This window comes from Macaca mulatta, chromosome 11, assembly GCF_049350105.2.
Source record: "Macaca mulatta isolate MMU2019108-1 chromosome 11, T2T-MMU8v2.0, whole genome shotgun sequence".
Lineage (NCBI taxonomy): Eukaryota > Metazoa > Chordata > Mammalia > Primates > Cercopithecidae > Macaca > Macaca mulatta.
This window is the reverse complement of record NC_133416.1, coordinates 119,211,886-119,231,483: the sequence shown is the minus strand read 5'-3', so window position 1 is coordinate 119,231,483 and position 19,598 is coordinate 119,211,886. Positions and strand designations below refer to the sequence as shown.

Genomic DNA, 19,598 nt, shown 5'->3' with positions numbered 1-19,598 from the left:
TAAAAGGGCGGGCCACGTTGGGGGCGGGAAAATGGGCTGCTGCGCGCGCGCACTCGGCGAGTCTTCCGGCGGGTTCGCCCACTTCCTTTCCTGCTCCGCGTGAGAAGAGGCGCGAAGCGCGCGTAGGAACGCTACGGCAATTCCTTTGCGGCCCTTCCTCTCCTTCGAAGATGACAAGGCCTGCCATCCCTTCTTACTAACTTTGGGCCGTCAGGCAGTTGGTTGGGACCCGCTCCAACCCTAGGTCAGTGTGTCAGTCAAGTTCAGCTGTTATTATCAGTCAGGCTCCGTCACCGCCCTGACCCAAGCGGGCAGTGGCTACGCGGCTTCCCTGAGCTTCTTGGCCAGGCTTGGCGGTTAGTGTGGCAGGCAGGGCCGTCTTAGACCCGCCCTGAGGTGAGCACCTCCCCTGGGAGACGCCAGGCTCCTGGGATCCGCCCAGCCAAGGCCCACCCTCCAGGAACCCCAGACGCAATTCTAGTAATTGTGTTCCACAGGTAGTCACTCGGTCCTTGGCTTGTGCCAGACGCTGGCTTTGCCTGCGAGGCTACGGAATAGACAGAAACAAGACAGTTCTGTGTTGAAGGCACGCACCTTGTTGGGGGAGGAGGCGGCATAGGAATAATCATCTAAGCAGTGCAGTGTAATTGCTGTAAAATATTATTTCTGGCTGGACGCGTTGACTCACGCCTGTAATCCCAGCACTTTGGGAGGCCGAGGCAGGTGGATTGCCAGAGGTCAGGAGTTCGAGACCAGCCTGGCCAACATGGTGAAACACCGTCTGTACTAAAAATACAAAAATCAGGCGAGTGTGGTGGCACGTGCCTGTAATCCCAGCTACTCAGGAGGCTGAGGCAGGAGAATTGCATGAACCCAAGGGGCGGAGGTTCGAGTGAGCCGAGATTGCACCATTGCACTTCAGCCTAGGTGACAGAGCGAGACAAGGTCTCAGAAAAAAAAGAAAAGAAATTTAAAAAAGACTGTATTTGCTTATTGTAAAGAGGCAGGGATTCAGCCAGCCCTGCTCAGGAGCATCAGAGGAAGTTGTAGACAGGAGGTGACTTTTGAGCTGGACCTTGAAATAAGACGGGGTGTGCATGAGGCAAAGAGAAACAGGGCATTTCTAGCAATGGGAAAATTATGCACAGGCATATTGGGGAACTGGTTGAGATCAGTCTGTGTAAAGGCGAACTGGGGCAGCAGCTGCTGCCACTCTTTTTTATTTTGGTTGGTTATTACTGAGCTTCCATGGGGCGGATTTGAAAAGGTCTCACCACGCTAAAGAGTTTGGAGTCACCAGAAGTTTTAACCAGGAGAATAAGGTTAGATTTGTGTGTAGACACAGCACTCAGGTCAGCCTGGGCAATGTAATGAAACCTCGTCTCTACGATAAGTAGAAAAATTAGCCATGTGTGTTAGTGTGTACCTGTGGTCCCAGGTACTTGGGAGGCTGAGGCAGCAGGATCACTTGGACCTGAGAGGTCGAGGCTGCAGTCAGCCCTCATTGCTGTCACTGCACTCCAGTCTGGTCAACAGAGCAAGACTCTGTCTCAAAACAAAAACATTACTCAGGAATGAAGGGAATGGATTGAAAGTGAGAAGATTGGACTGAAGCCAATTAATGGGGTATGGCAGTAGTCTAGTTGGAAGAGGTTAAGGTCATACAGTAGGACATAATAAGGCTGAAGTGTGGATGGAATTGACAAACTTTTAAAGGGTAGAATTCACAAGATTTGATTAACAAATGCATGTAAGGGTAAGAGAACATATACAATGCATTGTAAGGGACTTACTGCTATAATTAACCATTGTATGTATCCAAAATTTATGTGTATAAATAGTCATCAGTGATAACAGGATCCAATCATGGACAACCAGTTTGATTATATATAAATTTTGAAAGAGTCGTGTGTGTGTGTGTGTGTGTTTGGGGAAGTTCAGAAAAATTTGAGTTTGCCCTATTGATCCAGCCAGCTGCAGCAGGGAGGTATGACTAGGGCTGCACACTCCATGAAGCCTGTGGGAACCCTGCCCCTTCTGAGTTGACTCAGGAGCCCCTGGTGCCATTGTGGCTGCCCTCCCAGGTGTAGGACCTGGGCATCTCTGCAGCCTGCACCCTTGGGGGACCAGCTAGACACCCTACCGCAATCCCTGCAAGCTCAGGAGTGTCTGCTCCCACCGCCTGGCCTCTCTCCACTCTCATGCCCTGCTCCAATGTCAGAGCAGGCTTGGGGCCAAGAATGGCAGCGGGAGGCAGATTGATTCCTGGGTAGAAGAGGGTGAGTCCCCAGTAAGACCCCCACCTTCAGGTCAGGGAGGGCCTGAAGACAGGGGTCCAGGCTGCCAGTCCTGCAGACTGGAGTAGGGACTCGTGGTGCATCTTCTTGGCCTGCCATGGCTGCCCATGGACCAATCGGCATGTACTTCCCTCTGAGGTCCATAAAAGCCCTGGGTTCACCCAGAGCAGGGCAGAGGACTGCCAGAGGACCAAGAGGGCAGAGACCTATGGGTCAACCAGCCTAAGAGAGAAGCTACCCTCTCTGCTGATAGTTGGAGATGACGGAACAACCAGTTGCAGAAAGGACCTACCCTGCCTGCTGAGAGCTGCAGAGACAACCTGTGGGCAGAGAAGAGCCACCCTCTCCAGGGCCTCTTCTGAGAGCTGCAGACATCAGGAAGATCAGTTGCAGAGAGGAGCCACCCTCTCCAGGGCCTCCTCTCTACTGAGAACTGAATACTCGATGGACAACCTGCCTACAGAGAGGAACTACCCACTGCAGGTCTCCTCTGAGCCGCTGTAACGCTCAATAAAGCTCATCTTTGTCTTTTTCACCCTTCATTGTCCACATACCTCATTCTTCCTGGATGCAGGACAAGAACTCGGGCAAAGGCACTGTGGCCACAGAGGTTTCTGGCCAGAAAATGGATACCCCAAAGATCCCGTAACACTATGAGCTACAAGACAAGTGATAGAAGTTAGAAGAGGGGAAAACTATGAACTGAGGTGGTGAAACAAGGCTTTATGTAATTGGTGGAAATAGAGTTAAGGCTTGGAAGAAAGAACATTTTAGAGAACAAGTGGAAAAGGAGCAGATGTGGGAATGAACATGATGCTTTGGGAGAATGACTGGCTTGGTTGGAGGGAGTTCTCAAAACGGGAGATAGTAAAACAGTTTTAAGCCCAGGTAGGGGAGAATCTTGAAGTCAAACTAAGAATTTTCTGTTCTGTAGTCTATATGGAGCTATTAAGAGTTTTAAAATTTCTTTATAAAACATTTAAACTTTTAAAATTATTCACTTCTCAGTATAAGTAACTTTGGTTATATCTAGTTAGTAGAATTGATCAACAGTGACTATCTAGTCATGGTTAGTTTAGAAGTAGGTTTTTATTTTTTATTTTTTAATTTTTTTCGAGACAGAGTCACTTGGTCACTCAGGCTGGAGTTCAGAGGCCTGACCTCAGCTCATTGCAACCTCTACCTCCTGGGTTCAAGTGATTTTCCTACCTCAGCCTCCTGAGTATCTGGGATTACAGACGTCTGCCACCACACCTGGCTAATTTTTTTTTTTTTTTGTATTTTTAGTAGAGATGGGGTTTCACCATGTTGGCCAGGCTCATCTTGAACTCCTGACCTCAAATGATCCACCCGCCTCGGCCTCCCAAAGTGCTGGGATTACAGGCGTGAGCCACCATGCCTGGCCTAAAAGTAGGTTTTGTAGAAGTAAGGGAAGAGGATTGGTTGGATAGGGAAAGGAAAAATTGGCACTTTTGCTATAAACTGCAAAAGTAATTGTCCCAATCCTTCCTTTGAATAGCACTCTGGTCCTAGTCAGTTGTGTTAAGATATAATTAGATTTTTGGGCTGGGCACGGTGGCTCACACCTGTAATCCTAGCGCTTTGGGAGCCCAAGGCGGGTGGATCACCTGAGGTCAGAAGTTTGAGACCAGACTGGCCAACATGGTGAAACCCTGTCTTTACTAAAAATATAAAAATTTGCCGGGTGCAGTGGTGGGCACCTGTAATCACAGCTACTCAGGAGGCTGAGGCAGGAGAATTGCTTGAATCTGGGAGGTGGAGGTTGCAGTGAGCCGAGATTGCACCATTTCACTCCAGCCTGGGTAATAAGAGTGAAACTCCGTCTAAAAAAAACAATAATAATAATAATAATTAGATTTTTGGCCTCAGGACCTTGATGATGATCTACAAAAATAAACTGAGTATAGTTCCGGCATATTTTGGAAGTCATAAAATCCCACAGTTGACACTGATGTGGAAAATCAAGAGTTACCCTGGGTGTTGTATGGAGGTGAAGAGGAGGGGGCATGTTGCATGAATGTCCACAAGACTCAGCATAGCAACTGGAGTGAAGAGAAAGAAAAATAGCATGATTGGCTAAGGCAATTAATATATAAATTCCCATTTTTCTGTCCTTAAGCCAGTGAGGCCCCAGTTTCACTGACCTCTTTGCTATTCCTGGTATACACAATGCATGTCCCTTACCTCAAGACCTTTGTATTTTCTCCCTCTGGAATGCTTTCTTTTAGGATATCCACATGGCTGACTACTTGACTTCCCTCAAGTCTTTGCTGAAACCTCAACCTCCTACTGAGACCTATCCTGAGCATCTTTTAAAAATTGCTTCTACCTGACTGCCCTGCTTTCCATCTCCTTTCCCCTCATTATTTTTTTCCATAGTACTTTCAACTTGTAACACACTATATAATTTGCTTAGTTTGATTTTGCTTATTACCTTTCCTGTGAGGCCTAAATTTTTTTTTTTTTGTCTGAAGGAGAAACTATTCCATGTCTGTGTCTCAAAATACTTTTGGCTCTTTTTACATTCCCTTCTTGAACCACATGCAAGCAGACTTCAAAAAGTTCATGGAAAAAATGAGATTAAGGCCAGATGCAGTGCCTCACACCTGTAATCCCAGCACTTTAGGAGCCTGAGGCAAGAAGATGCTTGAACCCAGGAGGTCAATACCAGCGTGGGCAACATAGGGAGACCCCATCTCTACAAGCAATTTAAACAACTTTTAGCTAGACATGGTGGCACATGCCTGTGGTCCCAGCTACTCAGGAGGCTGAGGTGGGAGGACCCTTGAGCCCAGGAGTTTGAGACCAGCCTGGGCAACATAATGAGACCTTGCCTCTAACAACAACAACAAATCAGCACAGAAGATTATATGTGTTGGGATGTTTATTGCTGCATTGTTTGCAGAAAACAAAAATAATCTGCATGTCCATCATTAGAAGAATTGCTGGATAAATGATTTTATGTGGAATATTATGTAACAATCAAAATGGATTATAACTATTTCTATTAAAGCAGAAAGATATCTGTGAAATAGTGTGAAAAGCAATGTGTACAGAAACATATGATCCCATTTTTAAAAACCCTGCCGCCTCAGCAATACCCCTTGCCATATATGTGTGTATATATTTGAATGTGTATTGCTGAGCATAGAGAAAAAATACAGAGAAATACACTAGGATTTAACATTGGGTACAGTCTGAGGGAGTGGAGAGAAAGCACATAAGACTAATAAAAGGAAAAAATTATGGCATAATGCTGAGAAAAAAGAATAGAATGTAAAATACTAGCTGCAGTTACTGCAAATTTGTAAAAATGGAATATGCATATAGGCAAGAATTAAATCATTGTTTTAGCGAGATAATAGGACTACAGGAAACTTTTTACTTTGGATTTCTATTATGTTAATACTGTTTTTGCAATAAAATAACATTTAAAAACTCAGAGTTTAACATTCAGGAATCAAGTCACATCAGCAGAAATGTTCCTTCTTTTGTCCCACTTTCAACTCATGTTATTTTGTCTTATTTATGTAGTTTTGTAAATGACCTGAAATATTATCTAAGTCAAAGAGGGATATAAGTAAGTAAATAAAAATAACCTAACTCTTGTCAGTCTCATCTTTTAGTACTGTATATTGCCATTGTGTTAATATTCACAATTTTATCATGTAAAATTAGGATAGTAATAATTCATAGGATTGTGAGTAGATGAAATTAGTTAATGCATATGAAGCATTGAGAGTGGTGCCTGGCATAAAGTATGTACTCACTAAAGCCTTTATAATGCTCAGGAATTTATAATGGCACTTCTGCAGGATAAAATCCAAATGCAACAGCCTCCATAACCTAGTTATAAAAGCTATCTAAATAGAAATGCATTTATAATAATACATGTAGCAACTGAACTTTTGAAATGTACCCAATCCAAGTTGAGACATGGAAGTGTAACTACCCACTGAATTTCAAAGTACAAAATTAAAAATGTAAAATATCTCAATGACATCCTTACATTGATTACACATTGCAGTGATAATAATTGGGATACTTCAGTTAAATAAAATATGTTGTTATTACTTTTTGAGACAGGATCTCACTGTCACCCAGGTTGGCATGCAGTGGCCCAATCTTGACTCACTGCAACTTCTGCCTCACCCCAATCCTCCACCTCTGGGGTCAAGCGAACCTCCCGCCTCCACCTCCTGAGTAGCTGGGACCGAAGGCGCATGCCACCAAGCCCAGCTCATTTTTGTATTTTTTTGTAGAAATGGGGTTTCACCATGTTGTCTGGTCTTGAACTCCTGAGCTCAAGCGATTCGCTTACCTTGGCCTCCCAAAGTTCTGGGACTACAGGTGTGAGCCACCCCACCCAGCCAATAAATGTATTATTAAAATTAATTTCAGTCAGGCGCAGTGGCTCACGCCTGTAATCCCAACATTTTGGGAGGCCAAGGCTAGAGGATAACTTGAGACCAGCCTGGTCAACACAGCAATACCTCATCTCTACAACAAATTTAAAAATCAGCCAGGCATGATAGGAGGCACGCATTCCTAGCTACTTGGGAGGTAGAAGTGGGAGGATCTCTGGGCCCAGAAGTTTGATACTGCAGTGAGCTATGATTGTACCATTATAATTAAACAAGAGTGACAGAGTGAGACCCTGTCTCAAAAAAAAAAAAAAAAAAAAAGTCACTTATTTTTTCTTGCTTTTTTATGTTGCGTTTAGAAAATTTAAGATTACATATGTGACACACGTTATGTTTCTATTGGATAGTAGCACTTAAGATTTTAAAAATAAGATAATTGTTATATTCTTCATCTTAATCTCTGCCCTGTTGGTTTTTTAGACCCAAGTACAGTATACTTACATTTATTTCTATTAACTTTTATTTAATAAAACTCATTCTGAAGTGTTTAGATCTTTTTAGATCTTAAGTCTGTCATTCCTCACAAGTTTGGTACATTGTTGAGTAAATATTCAACAAATACTGAGTGCCTCTTCTAAGCACTGTTTTAGGTACTGGAGATACTGTATCTCCAGATATCCAAAATAATCTTGTGTAATAATTTAGATAATAGGCCGGGCGCGGTGGCTGATTCCTGTAATCCCAGCACTTTGGGAGGCCGAGGCAGGTGGATCACTTGAGATCAGGAGTTTGAGACCAGCCTGGCCAACATGGTAAAACCGTGTCTCTACTAAAAGTGCAAAAATTAGCCAGGCATGGTGGCTGGCGCCTGTAGTCCCAGCTACTTAGGAGGCTGACACAGGAGAATTGCTTGAACCCAGGAGGTGGGGGTTGCAGTGAGCTGAGATTGCACCACTGCACTCCAGCCTGGACAACAGAGCGAGACTCTGTCTCAAAAAAAAAAAAAAAAAAGTTAGATAATATCCCAAATATCCTTGCAACATACAATCAATATAAATATGTCATTGAGATATTTTACACCCTTTCTTTTATACTTTGAAATTCAGTGGATATTTACACTTACAACATGTCTCAACTTGGATTGGCCACATTTCAAAAGCTCGACAACTACAGGTATTATTATAAATAGCATTTTATTTAGAACGCAACAGATAAGTTACCTGCCCTCAAGGAAGTTATAGTCTATTGGGGGAATCCGACAACAAACATATAACCAAGGTACTTGGAAATTTGATAAATGTTACATTTCAGAGATGATATTTGAGCTGATACTTGAAGGATGAGAAGGACCCCATTGTGATTATCTGGAGGAAGGGGCACTCAAGACAGAGGAAACAACTGTTGCAAATGATCTGAAGTGGAAAAATGCTTGATGTGTTGGAGGAATACACAGTGGTAGGCAGACTCTTAAGATGACCTCCAGTGATCCCTGCCTCTGGATGTTCGTGTTCTTGTATAATCCCTTAGTAAGATCTATGACCAAAACAATATGCTAAAGGTGATGGGATCTTGCTTCAGTGATTTGTTTACATAAGATTGTACCTTCCATCTTTCTAGGAGAAGATCTTGCGGAAGTCCATATGGCAAGGAACTGAGTGAAGCCTTTCGGTAACAGCTAGGAACCGAGGCCCTCAGTCTAACAGCCCTCATAGAACTGAATTACAACAATGACATGAGCTTGGAGCCAGATTCTTCCCTATTTGAGCCTTCAAATGAGGGAGGCTCTACCTGTGGCCGATATCTTGATTATAGCCTTTTGAGGGACCCTGAAGTAGAGGACCCAGTTAAGCCATGCCATGGACTTCTGACCCACAGAAGCTGTGAGATAATAAATGTGTATTTTAAGCCACCAAATTTGTAGAAAATTGTTATGCAACAATAGATACGTAATACTCATTTGATAAATATGCTCACTATGTTTTATTTCAAGTCATTGATGAAAATGTTTTACAGAACAGTGCCAAGTCAGTATGCTGGTTCATATCAATAGAAGTCATTGCTAGGTTAATATTGATCAATTACTTAGCATTCACTTAGGTTTATTTGTGCAGTGAATGACCTTAATTATGCTTCTACTTTGTCTACTTTGTTTTTCTTTTTTCTTTTTAAGAGACAGGGTCTCATTATGTGGTGTGATCATAACTCTTTGTAACCTCAAACTCAAGTTATCCTCCCACCTCAGCCTCCCGAGTTGCTAGGACTACAGGCATGTGCCACCATACCTGGGTAATTTTTTACTTTATTTTTTGTAGAAACAAGATCTTACCGTGTCACCCAGGCTGAAGTGCAGTAGTGTGATCGTAACTCACCAAAGCCTCAAACTCCTGGGCTCAAGGGACCCTTCCACCTCAGTCTCCTGAGTAACTGTGATTACAGCATGAGTCACTGCATCCAGCCTATATTTTCTAATTTTTTTTTTTTTTTTTTAGATGGAGTTGCTCTGTCATCCAAGCTGGGGCGTGGTGGTGCTATCTCGGCTCGCTGCAACCTCCACCTCCCGGGTCCAAGCAATTCTTCTGCCTCAGCCTCCCTGGTAGCTGGGATTACAGGCATGTGCCACCACACCTGGCTAATTTTTGTATTTTTAGTAAAGATGGGGTTTCTCCATGTTGGCCAGGCTGATCTTGAACTCCTGACATCAGATGATCTGCCTGTCTCAGCCTCCCAAAGTGCTGGGATTACAGGCATGAGCCACCGCACCTGGCCTGTTTTCTAATTTTTATTGCATGAAATGTCTCACCAAATGCTTTGTTAGAATTTCAGATATATGTCTAGTAATTCTATCCAAAAAGAGAACAGATTAGTCTGGCATTATTATTATTTTGAGACAGGTTCTCCCTCTGTTGCCCAGGCTGGAGTGCAGTGGTGCAATCATGATTCACTGCAGCCTCAAACTCCTGGGCTCAAACGGTTCTCCTATCTCAGCCTTTATAGTAGCTAGGACTATAGGCATGTGCCACCATGCCTGACTGATTTTTGTATTTTTTGTAGAGATGGGGTTTTATTATGTTGTCTGGGCCGATCTTGACCTCCTGGTCTCAAGTGATCCTTCCTGCCTTGACCTCTAGTGTTGAGATTATAGGTGTGACCCACTGCACCCAGCCTTTTTTTTTTTTTTTTTTTTTTTTAGGTAAACCCATGCCGACTTAGCAGTTACTTTTTTTTTTCTAATTGTTTGCAAACACATCTTTTGGACAATTCATTCTAGATTCTTATTTGGGATCAATACTAAGATCCTTGATGTATGGTTTGGTTTGCAGATTTCACCATCTTTTTGCCTTTAATTTAGTTATCACCAGGTTTCTAGCAACTTTCCCATTTTTACATGAACTCTCAAATTTTTCTCAAATGGTTTATTAGGTTAACTGGCAAGTTTTATCAAAATTCTGGAGTGTAATTTGTTCAGTCCAGGAGTGGTGGATTTATTTAGAGTAGTCAAGTGCCCTCTTACAATCTTTATCTTCAGTTCCCTCTTACAATGTTTGTTTTATACTTTATATTCTGAGTATTATCCTTTTTAGTCAGACAGAAACATATCCATTAATCATTACACCATGAATTCTAGCACTGGGCATTTCCTTCCTTGCTTTTGTTCCAAACTTCATTTTATTGGCAATAATGTTACTAAGATATAACTCAAAAGCACTTCTTGTTGCCCAGGCTGGAGTGCAATGGTACAATCTTGGCTCACTGCAACCTCCACCTCCTGGGTTCAAGCAATTCTCCTGCCTCAGCCTTCTGAGTAGCTAGCTGGCATTACAGGCACCTGCCACCATGCCCAGCTAATTATTTGTATTTAGTAGAGATGGGATTTCACCATGTTAAGTCAGGCTGGTCTTGAATTCCTGTCCTCAGGTGATCCACCCACCTCGGCCTCCCAAAGTGGTGGGATTATAGGCATGCTCCACCATGCCTGGCCCTAGAAATCTTTAAATGTTATTTTTAGAAAACTTTTTGGTTAAATAAAAATATTTTACAAAGGCAAGTGTCTTTCTTGACTTTGAGTAACTTGCTCATGATAGCAATTTTATGAATATGTGTTAACTTCAATTGATATGTAATATATAGTAGCCCAATAAGTTAAGAATTGGGATAGGTTTGAACTTGCTAAGGAGCTTTTATTTATTTATTTATTTTTGAGATGAACTCTTGTTCTGTCATCCAGGCTGGAGTGCAATGGCATGATCTTGGCTCACTGCAACTTCCACCTTCCGAGTTCAAGCAATTCTCTGTCTCAGCCTCCCTAGTAGCTGGGATTCCAGGCGCCCGCCACCATACCCAGCTAATTTTTGTATTTTTAGTAGAGATGGGGTTTCACCATCTTGGCCAGGCTGGTCTTGAACTCCTGACCTTGTGATCCGCCCGTCTTGGCCTCCAAAAGTATTGGTATTAATAGACGTGAGCCACCACACCCGGCTGTTTTTTGGTTTTGTTTTTGTTTTTGTTGTTGTTGTTATAAACACAGGGTTTCACTCTGTCACCCAGGCTGGAGTGTGAGTGCAGTGGTGCAAACACAGCTCACTGTAGCCTGGACCTCTTGACCTCAAGAGATCCTCTTGCCTCAGCCTGCTGAGTAATTGGGACCGCAGGCATGCAAGGAGCTTTTTGCTAAAAAGAGATAAAGGAAAACAAAGTAAATATCACCTACTTCATCATTTGAGCTTAAGTTAGCCTTTTTAGAAAAGGAAGATGGCAAGATTGTTTCCAAAGATACTTCAAAGGGACAAAGTACTGAATATACAGCAAGCAGGGGATTAATTTTGATAGAAAAACTGGAAAGTAAATCCCCAAATGTTGGTAGATGGTATAGATGTTTTAGAAGAGAATGCCAAAGAGAAAAGTTATTCATCATTGATTGTCCTGACAAGAGCAGCAGACTAATTTGGCATGGCTGTTCTCTGAACAACATGAGATTTGTTCTTGACTGAAACAACGGTCCTTTGTCTCAAAGCATTTTCTTATCACTTGGTGAAACTGTCAGTAGTCTCCTCACCTTTATGAGGTAAGACGTGTGTGTAGAGGCCTTAAAATACTTCCTAAGACTTTATGCTGGGGATTTCTGATCTAGAAATTTCCTGGTATTTTTATTTATTTGTTTACCTAACAATTTAAGCAAAGTGATTAGAACGTAACCTTTATTTAACAATGTCTGGTCTTCCACTATAGACTATAATCTTTTTGTTGGTTTGGTTTGGTTTGGTTTCTGTTTTGTTTTATTTTTATTTATTTATTATTTTGAGATGGAGTCTCGCTCTATCATCCAGGCTGGAGTGCAGTGTCATGATCTTGGCTTACTGCAGCCTCCACCTCCTGGATTCAAGTGATTCTCATGCCTCAGCCTCCCGAGTAGCTGGGATTACAGGTGCATGCCACCCCGCCTGGGTAATATTGGTATTTTTAGTAGAGACAAGGTTTTGCCATGTTGGCCAGGCTGGTCTCAAATTCCTAACCTCAAGTGATCCACCCGACTTGACCTCCCAAAGTGCTGGGATTACAGGCGTGGGCCAGCACACCTGGCTGTGTTTTATTTTGTTTTAGAAATGGTGTTTTGCTGTGCTGCCCAGGTTGGAGTGCAATGACTGTTCACAGGAACAGTCATAGCACACTGCAGCCTCAAACTCCTGGCCTCAAGAGACCCTTCTGCCTCCACCTCCCAAGTAGCCAGGACCACAGGTGCATGACATTGCATCTGCCTGTTTTTTGTTTTGCTTTGGACTGTAATTTTAACCTGATATGAATAAATTAGTCATGTATTTAAATTACTCTAGTCATGCAAGTGATTTAATTTGTTATCAATAAGGATTTGTAGACTATATGCAATTATAGCTAGATGAAAGATAAATTACTCAGATGAATGGTCTTCCTTCTGCTCTCTTTTTTCCTCCAGTCTTTGTCCAAATTTTATCAGTTCTTCCAAATCCTCTTTGAATGCTACTCTGTGTAGGTATATTCTTGCTGTGCACAGATCATTTGAATTTTTGGTATTCAGGCCATTTTTCCTACTATATTATAAGCTGTTAGAAGGCTGGGTCTGTATCTTATTTATCTCTATATCTTCCATAACACACTGCTTTGCACAAAGTTGATATTTAAGCATCAGTGTATTAATGAATAATGTAATTGATGACAAACATTAATAACCACCTCAGCTTTCCACTAGTATTACTAAAACTTTATTAATTGAGTGAATATGCAATCTCTCTTTTCCATCACAGGCTTCTGTCTCTAAACAAGGGCAAATTTTAGGGAGACCTCCTTTCTATCCCATTTATTTCTCCCCCTACCCCTTTTTTTAGTTCCATTTCTCTATTGCAGCTCTATTTATCTTTTCACTATGACTCATTCTTTTTTTCTCAATCCTGCCCCTTCTGTATCTGTCTGTTTTTTATTACTCTGCCTCTTGCTCCTTTTAATTCCTAATGCCACTTACAACTTTGTTTTCCTGTCACCTGGTCTTTCTGTTTTCGTTCTTTCTGTTTGGCTTTCTCCTGCACTTGTCAGTACCTCTCTCCTTGCCCTCAAGGTACAGGGCAGGATTAGGTATAGGAGGAGCCCAACTGGGGTAGGGGTGGAGCCACCTGTTCACTGCTTCAGGATTCAGAACCTGACTAGGAAGGATCGGCTGCTCAAGGGTAGCTGGGACTGAAGTCCCTATGACCTTTTCACTAGAGGCTAGCATTCTGGAGGACAGTTGGGACTTGGTAAGCTCAGAAGCTCTCCCTGTCTTCCTTTGTGTTCTCCCTTTCTTCTTTCCTGTTCTGCATTTTTCACTCACAGTCTCTCTCTCCATACTACTAACTTTTCTTCAGTTTCTCTGTTTTACTGTTATTCTCTTTCCTCTTTCTTCCTATCAGTGAACTCTAGTATTTGTCTTTTCTCTTACCTATTCTTTCCACACATCTCTGTATTCTCTGTCAACATTTTTCCTACCCCCTCTCCATTTTGTTCTTCCTTTTATTAGTTTTCTCACCCAGGTTTCTTTTTTCTTAAACTTCTGGCCTCAAGTGATCCTTTTACCTCAGCCTCTCAAAGTGTCGGGATTACAGGTATGAGCCACAGTGCCTGGCTAGCTTGCTTTTTTCATTTAGTCATTTTTAATCCACATCTCTATTTTTAAAAAAATCATACTATTTCCCAGAGAAACAGAAATAAGAGAGGAAAAAAGGAGCACCTTGTCTTTCCCGGGGCCCGTTCAGCCTTTGACTCATTCTCAGGCTTGTAGTACGTTTTGAGATTAGGCTTTGAAGAAAATTTATTCTGTATAGATAGTTAATAATGAACATAGAGTTAGGTTGAATATTCAATGTAAAAGGTTTAATTTTATTCTTTTTTCCTTGTTTTATTTAGGTTTTTCCTGCAATACAGTGGATACAATTTGTCATGGCTACTCTGAGGTATGTTTATTTAATCTCATATAACTAAACTAGTATAAGCACAATTGGTCAATTCTGTAGTTTTCCACATTTCCCCCTCGGGGATTTGCTTTTACTCTTTAGTTAAAAAGAAATGATGTTCTTTATCATGTTGATATCTTCTTACTAATAAAATGACAACATTAACAACAATAACAACAAAAAACTGATTAAAGGATAACATCTGAACAACAGTGGACAACCTGGTCAACAGGATCAATTGCAAAATCAATAGCAAAGTGCTTACTTAAGCAGTATCTATGCTAAAAATTGGAATGACACAGAGAAAATAGGCAGGGCTGAGCTCACACCTATAATCCCAACACTTTGGGAGACTGAGGTGGGCAGATCGCTTGAGCTCAGGAATTTGAGACCATCCTGGGCAACATGGTGAAACCCTGTCCCTACAAAAAACAAAACAAAACAGAAAACAAAAAACCATAAAAATAGCTGGACATGGTGGTATGTGCCTGTAGTTCCAGCTACTCAGGAGGAGCTGTGATTGTGCCACTGCACTCCAGCCTGGTTGACAGAGCAAGACCCTATCTCAAAACAAATTAAAAAAAAAAAAAAAAAAAAAGATTGACATGGCCTCTGGATAAGGAAAACATGCAAATTTGTGAAGCATTCTATATTTGTTTAAAAGTATTGGCTGGGCCGGGCACGGTGGCTCAAGCCTGTAATCCCAGCACTTTGGGAGGCCGAGACGGGCGGATCACGAGGTCAGAAGATCGAGACCATCCTGGCTAACATGGTGAAACCCCGTCTCTACTAAAAAATACAAAAAACTAGCCGGGCGAGGTGGCGGGCGCCTGTAGTCCCAGCTACTCGGGAGGCTGAGGCAGGAGAATGGCGCAAACCTGGGAGGCGGAGCTTGCAGTGAGCTGAGATCGCTCCACTGCACTCCAGCCTGGGTGACAGAGTGAGACTCCGTCTCAAAAAAAAAAAAAAAAAAAAAATTGGCTGGATATGGTGACCCATGCCTGTAATCCCAGCATTTTTGGAGGCCAAGGCAGGAGGATGACCTGAGCCCAGGAGTTTGAGACCAGCCTGGGCAACATAGTGAGACCCTGTCTCTACAAAAATTTTTTTTAAAATGAGCTGGGCATGGTAGCAGATGCCCGTAGTTCCAGCTACTCAGGAGACTGAGGTGGGAAGATCACTTTAGCCCAGGAGTTGGAGGCTGCAGTGAGCTGTGATTATACCACTGTACTCTAGCCTGGGTGACAGAAGGAGACCCTGTCTCTAAAAATAAAAATAAAAATAAAAAAATATGTGCAGGGCTGGGCATGGTGGCTCACACCTGCAATCTCAGTGCTTGAGAGGCCAAAGTGGGAAGATCCCATGAGGCCAGGAGTTTGAGACCAGCCTGGGCAACATAGCAAGATCCTGCCTCTACAAAAAATAAAATAATTAGCCAGTTGTGGTGATGCACACCTCTAGTCTTAGCTATTAAGGAGGCTGAGACAGGAGGATCACTGGGGCCCAGGAGTTCAAGGTTACGTGAGCTATAATGGCACCACTGCACTCCATCCTGGCTGACATAGCAAGACCCCATGTCTAAAAATTTTTTTTAATGCAGTTTATTTTATATCAATCATGCCAATAAAACTGTAAAAAAAAAAATCCCAAAATTAATAACAAAAACCATGGCACTCCATTGTCCTGCTTTAATGATCAGTCATCTTCTAAATCTCTCAGTGTTATAGGTTCAAGTTCACTTATTGCCTATGCTGTATTCCAGAATATACAGAAATCTCCAGAGGTGAGTGATTTCTCTTTGTGTTGGATTTGAACTTTTTAGTGACTTAGTCTCCAAAACAAATAACAGATGTTACCTATAAATGGTGAAATAATTCTATGAATTACTTTTAAATTTGTCATGATGATACAATGAGATATTTTTGGCTTGGTCAATAGAGCTCCCTTTTCTTCTAGGTAATTATTTTAGCTATAACTTCGAATTCTGAGAGATTAACATTTTTTTTTTTTTTTTTTTTTTTGAGACGGAGTCTTGCTCTGTCACCCAGGTTGGAGTGCAGTGGCGCAATCTCGGCTCACTGCAAGCTCCACCTCCCAGGTTCATGCCATTCTCCTGCCTCAGCCTCCTGAGTAGCTGGGACTACAGGCGCCTGCCACCATGCCTGGCTGATTTTCTGTATTTTTAGTAGAGATGGGGTTTCACCATGTTAGCCAGGATGGTCTAGATCTCCTGACCTTGTGATCCGCCCACCTCGGCCTCCCAAAGTACTGGGATTACAGGCGTGAGCCACCACACCCGGCCCCGAGATTAACTATTAAATGTGGATTTCTTTGGTATGTGTTAATTGCTAAGGCTAAGGAAACAGAATGTTGTCTGACCAATATTCACTCTAAGCATAGCAGGAGCCTGCCTAGAGGTGAGTTCTCGGATTTTGATACTTTAGTAAAATTGCTACTGGGACTAGGAGATAGTTTAAAAACTTTAGTATATGAAACATACTTATTTTGCTTCTCTGGCCTTCTAGGCAATTGCAATTTTATGGTGAAAACAGAGTAAAAATACATCTTAAACTATTCATACCAAAAAGATCAAATTAAAAACCTTCCTGATTAACAGAGTACTAGGGAGAGTGATGTATTTTCTAGCTTAGTAAACAGATTTTAAGAGAAATATAACAGCTATTTTCTAACCAGACCAAATAGCACAAAATTAGGCAAAGCATAGGTCAGGACGTGTATGGGAGAGCTTTTTATATGTGGGAAATGCCATTGGGTTTTATTGGGCCCACTTTAATAATAAAAATAACTTCTGTATGTTAAACGCTTACTATTTTCCAACTATGCTGAGTGCTTTACATACTTTATCTCATTGGTCCTCATCAATCTATAAGAGGGATAGTATTAGGCCCATTTCACAAAAGAGGAAATTGTGGTTCAAGGTCAGGAAATAATTTGTTCAAGTTACACAGTAAGTAGAAGAGCAGGGTTTTTTTTTTTTTTTTTTTTTTTTCTTTCTTCTTGAGACGGAGTCTCACCCTGTCACCCAGGCTGGAGTGCAGTGGCACGATCTTGGCTCACTACAACCTCTGCTGCCCAGTTTCAAGTGATTCTTCTGCCTCAACCTCCTGAGTAGCTGGAATTACAGGTGACTGCCACTGTGTCCAACTAATTTTTTTTTTTTTTTTTGAGACAGAGTTTCACTCTTGTTGTCCAGGCTGGAGTGCAGTGGTGCAATCTCGGCTCACTGCAACCTTCGCCTCCTGGATTCAAGCAATTCTCCTGCCTCAGCCAGGGTTTCGCCATCTTGGCCTGATTGATCTTGAACTCCTGACCTCCTGATCCACCTGCCTGGGCCTCCCAAAATGCTGGGATTACAGGTGTGACCCTGGCCAAGAGCAAGGATTTTTAAAAGTCCATACTCTTAACTAATTGCTCTCCAAATTAAAAAAAAAAATTAGTATTTATTATATTCTAGATACATTTGCTCAGTGCTTTCAATGTATTTTTCATTTAATCCTTAAAAAACTTTGAGATGGATATTATTAGTAGTCTACAATAGATGATATTGTAGACAAGGAAACTAAATCCTGGTAAGGTTAGGGGACTTTCCTAAGTTCTTACAGCTAGTAAGTGTTGGAGCTGGAATTTGAATGCAGCCTTGTCTTATTCCAGAGCCTCTCCCCCACACACTTTTAAACCACCAAAATATAATGTCCAATAAAAATGGATTTTGAAGTTTCAGAGGTAGATTGTGACTATGTAAGTCAAACTGGAAAGTAAAAGTCTTGATACTGTATTGTCATTGCCTGCTAAAGTAATTTTAAGTCAAACATCTTCTGATTCAGATTTTCCTAATGTTTATTTCCTTTACTGGAATTTGAGTTCAGATGTGATTAAGTTAATAAAGTATGAGTTACACAATAGAGAGAGCTAAGTTTTATCTCTGAAAGCAGGGTTTCTCAACCTCAGCTTTATTGAGGTTTGGGGCTAGATAATTATTTGTAGTCCTGTACATAGGACGTTTGGCAGCCTTTATCAGCTAGATACTAGTAGTAAACCCTCTGTTCTTCAGTTGTGACAACGAAAAATTTCTTCAAACAACACCAGATGGTCCAGGTGTAGTGGCAGGTGCCTATAGTTCTAGCTACCCAGGAGGCCGAGGTGGGAGGATTGCTTGAGCACAGGAGTTCAAGGCTGCAATGAGCTATGATCATATCACTGCACTCCAGCCTGGGTGACAGAGCAGGACCCTATCTCTTAAAAAGAAAAAAATTGCTGAATGTCCCTGTGAGGGTGGGATCGGGGCGAAATTGTTCTTGTTTGGAAACTACTGTCCGAGGTGACTTTCTGGCATAACAGTCGGTTGGGACTGTATAAAGATATAAGGTGTTGAGGTCTAATTTGGCTTAGGAAGTGACTTTTTTTTCTTATTATTTATAATTAAAACAAAATAGAGATGCTCTTGAGTAGGGAGAGCTCTTGGTTTATTCTGCCCGTGGTTTAAATTAAAGACAAATAGAGAGGAAAGCACCAGCCATGGTGGTGACAAGTCCCTTGTGGCAACAGAGAAGAATCAGTTGGACCTCAGGGGAGCTTGGATGGTCGTGACCTTTACCTTGTACTCACTGCTGCAGGCAGCCCTGCTCTGTGTCAGCGCCATCACCATGCTGCACAAGGAGAGATTCCTCAAGAACATTGGCTGGATAATAGACTAGAGAATTGGTGGATTCGGGGAGGAGCCAGGAATTAAATCTCAGCTAATGAACCATATTCAATCTGTAACAACTGTGATGAGAATGCCATTGATAATAGTAAACTCAATTGCAACTGTGTTACTTTTATTATTTGGATGAATATCCGTGGAGGAAATAGAGACTCAGAAGAGATGCTAGCAGAAGTTATTATTTAGGTCATTATTGGAATAAAGGCTGAGACACAAGGATCACTTGAGCCTGGAAGGCTCAGTAAGTAAGTAAGAAAGAAAGAAAGACTGCAGTAAGACAGACTGCAGTAAGCCGAGATCGGGCCACTGCACTGCAACCTGGGTGACAAAGTGAGACCCTATTTCAAAAAAAAAAAAAAAAAAGAAAGAAAAAAAAATCAGATCATGAGAGGCAATAACTCTCCAGGACTGGAATATTTGCTCACTCTTAATAGTAGCTCACTCTGTGCTGAGATTGTTAAAAGAACACATAAGTCTGTTGTTTCTGTTTTTAAAGATATTTTTCTATCTCTCATTTCTCAGGGATGAATTTTTAAAAAATGTTTTGAAGTTCTTTGGGACTTAGCCACGATGTGAGTGCTTATCCCTAGATAAAATTTAAAGGATTTTTAAAAAGTAATTGCCACATGTAAAATGATAAATAGGTAATTTGAGTAATTTTCTTTTGAACCGCTTGATTAATTATGTTGTTTGTATATTGTTTCAGCTATGAATAATTCAAATTTATAGACACTATTGA

General features: G+C 41.7%; 1 protein-coding gene and 1 pseudogene across 15 annotated transcripts in view; both read left to right on the top strand.

The window, feature by feature from the left end:
- Positions 1–80: 80 nt before the first annotated feature.
- The window catches only part of TMEM116 (transmembrane protein 116), a 128,859-nt gene continuing 109,341 nt past the window's right edge, over positions 81–19,598 (top strand). For 4 of the 15 annotated variants that reach the window (XM_028829917.2, XM_077955224.1, XM_028829914.2 and 1 more), the window contains exons 1-3: positions 81–244; positions 14,090–14,136; positions 15,856–15,919. In XM_028829917.2, the coding sequence (XP_028685750.1) occupies positions 14,123–14,136; positions 15,856–15,919 (78 nt within the window). In that variant the 5' untranslated portion in view covers positions 81–244; positions 14,090–14,122. Of the gene's footprint in view, positions 245–13,306; positions 13,789–14,089; positions 14,137–15,855; positions 15,920–19,598 lie in introns of those variants that run through there. The other 11 variants (XR_013401418.1, XR_013401416.1, XM_028829916.2 and 8 more) reach the window with 8 other exon arrangements.
- Positions 18,602–19,128, top strand: LOC144333072 (immediate early response 3-interacting protein 1 pseudogene; annotated as a pseudogene).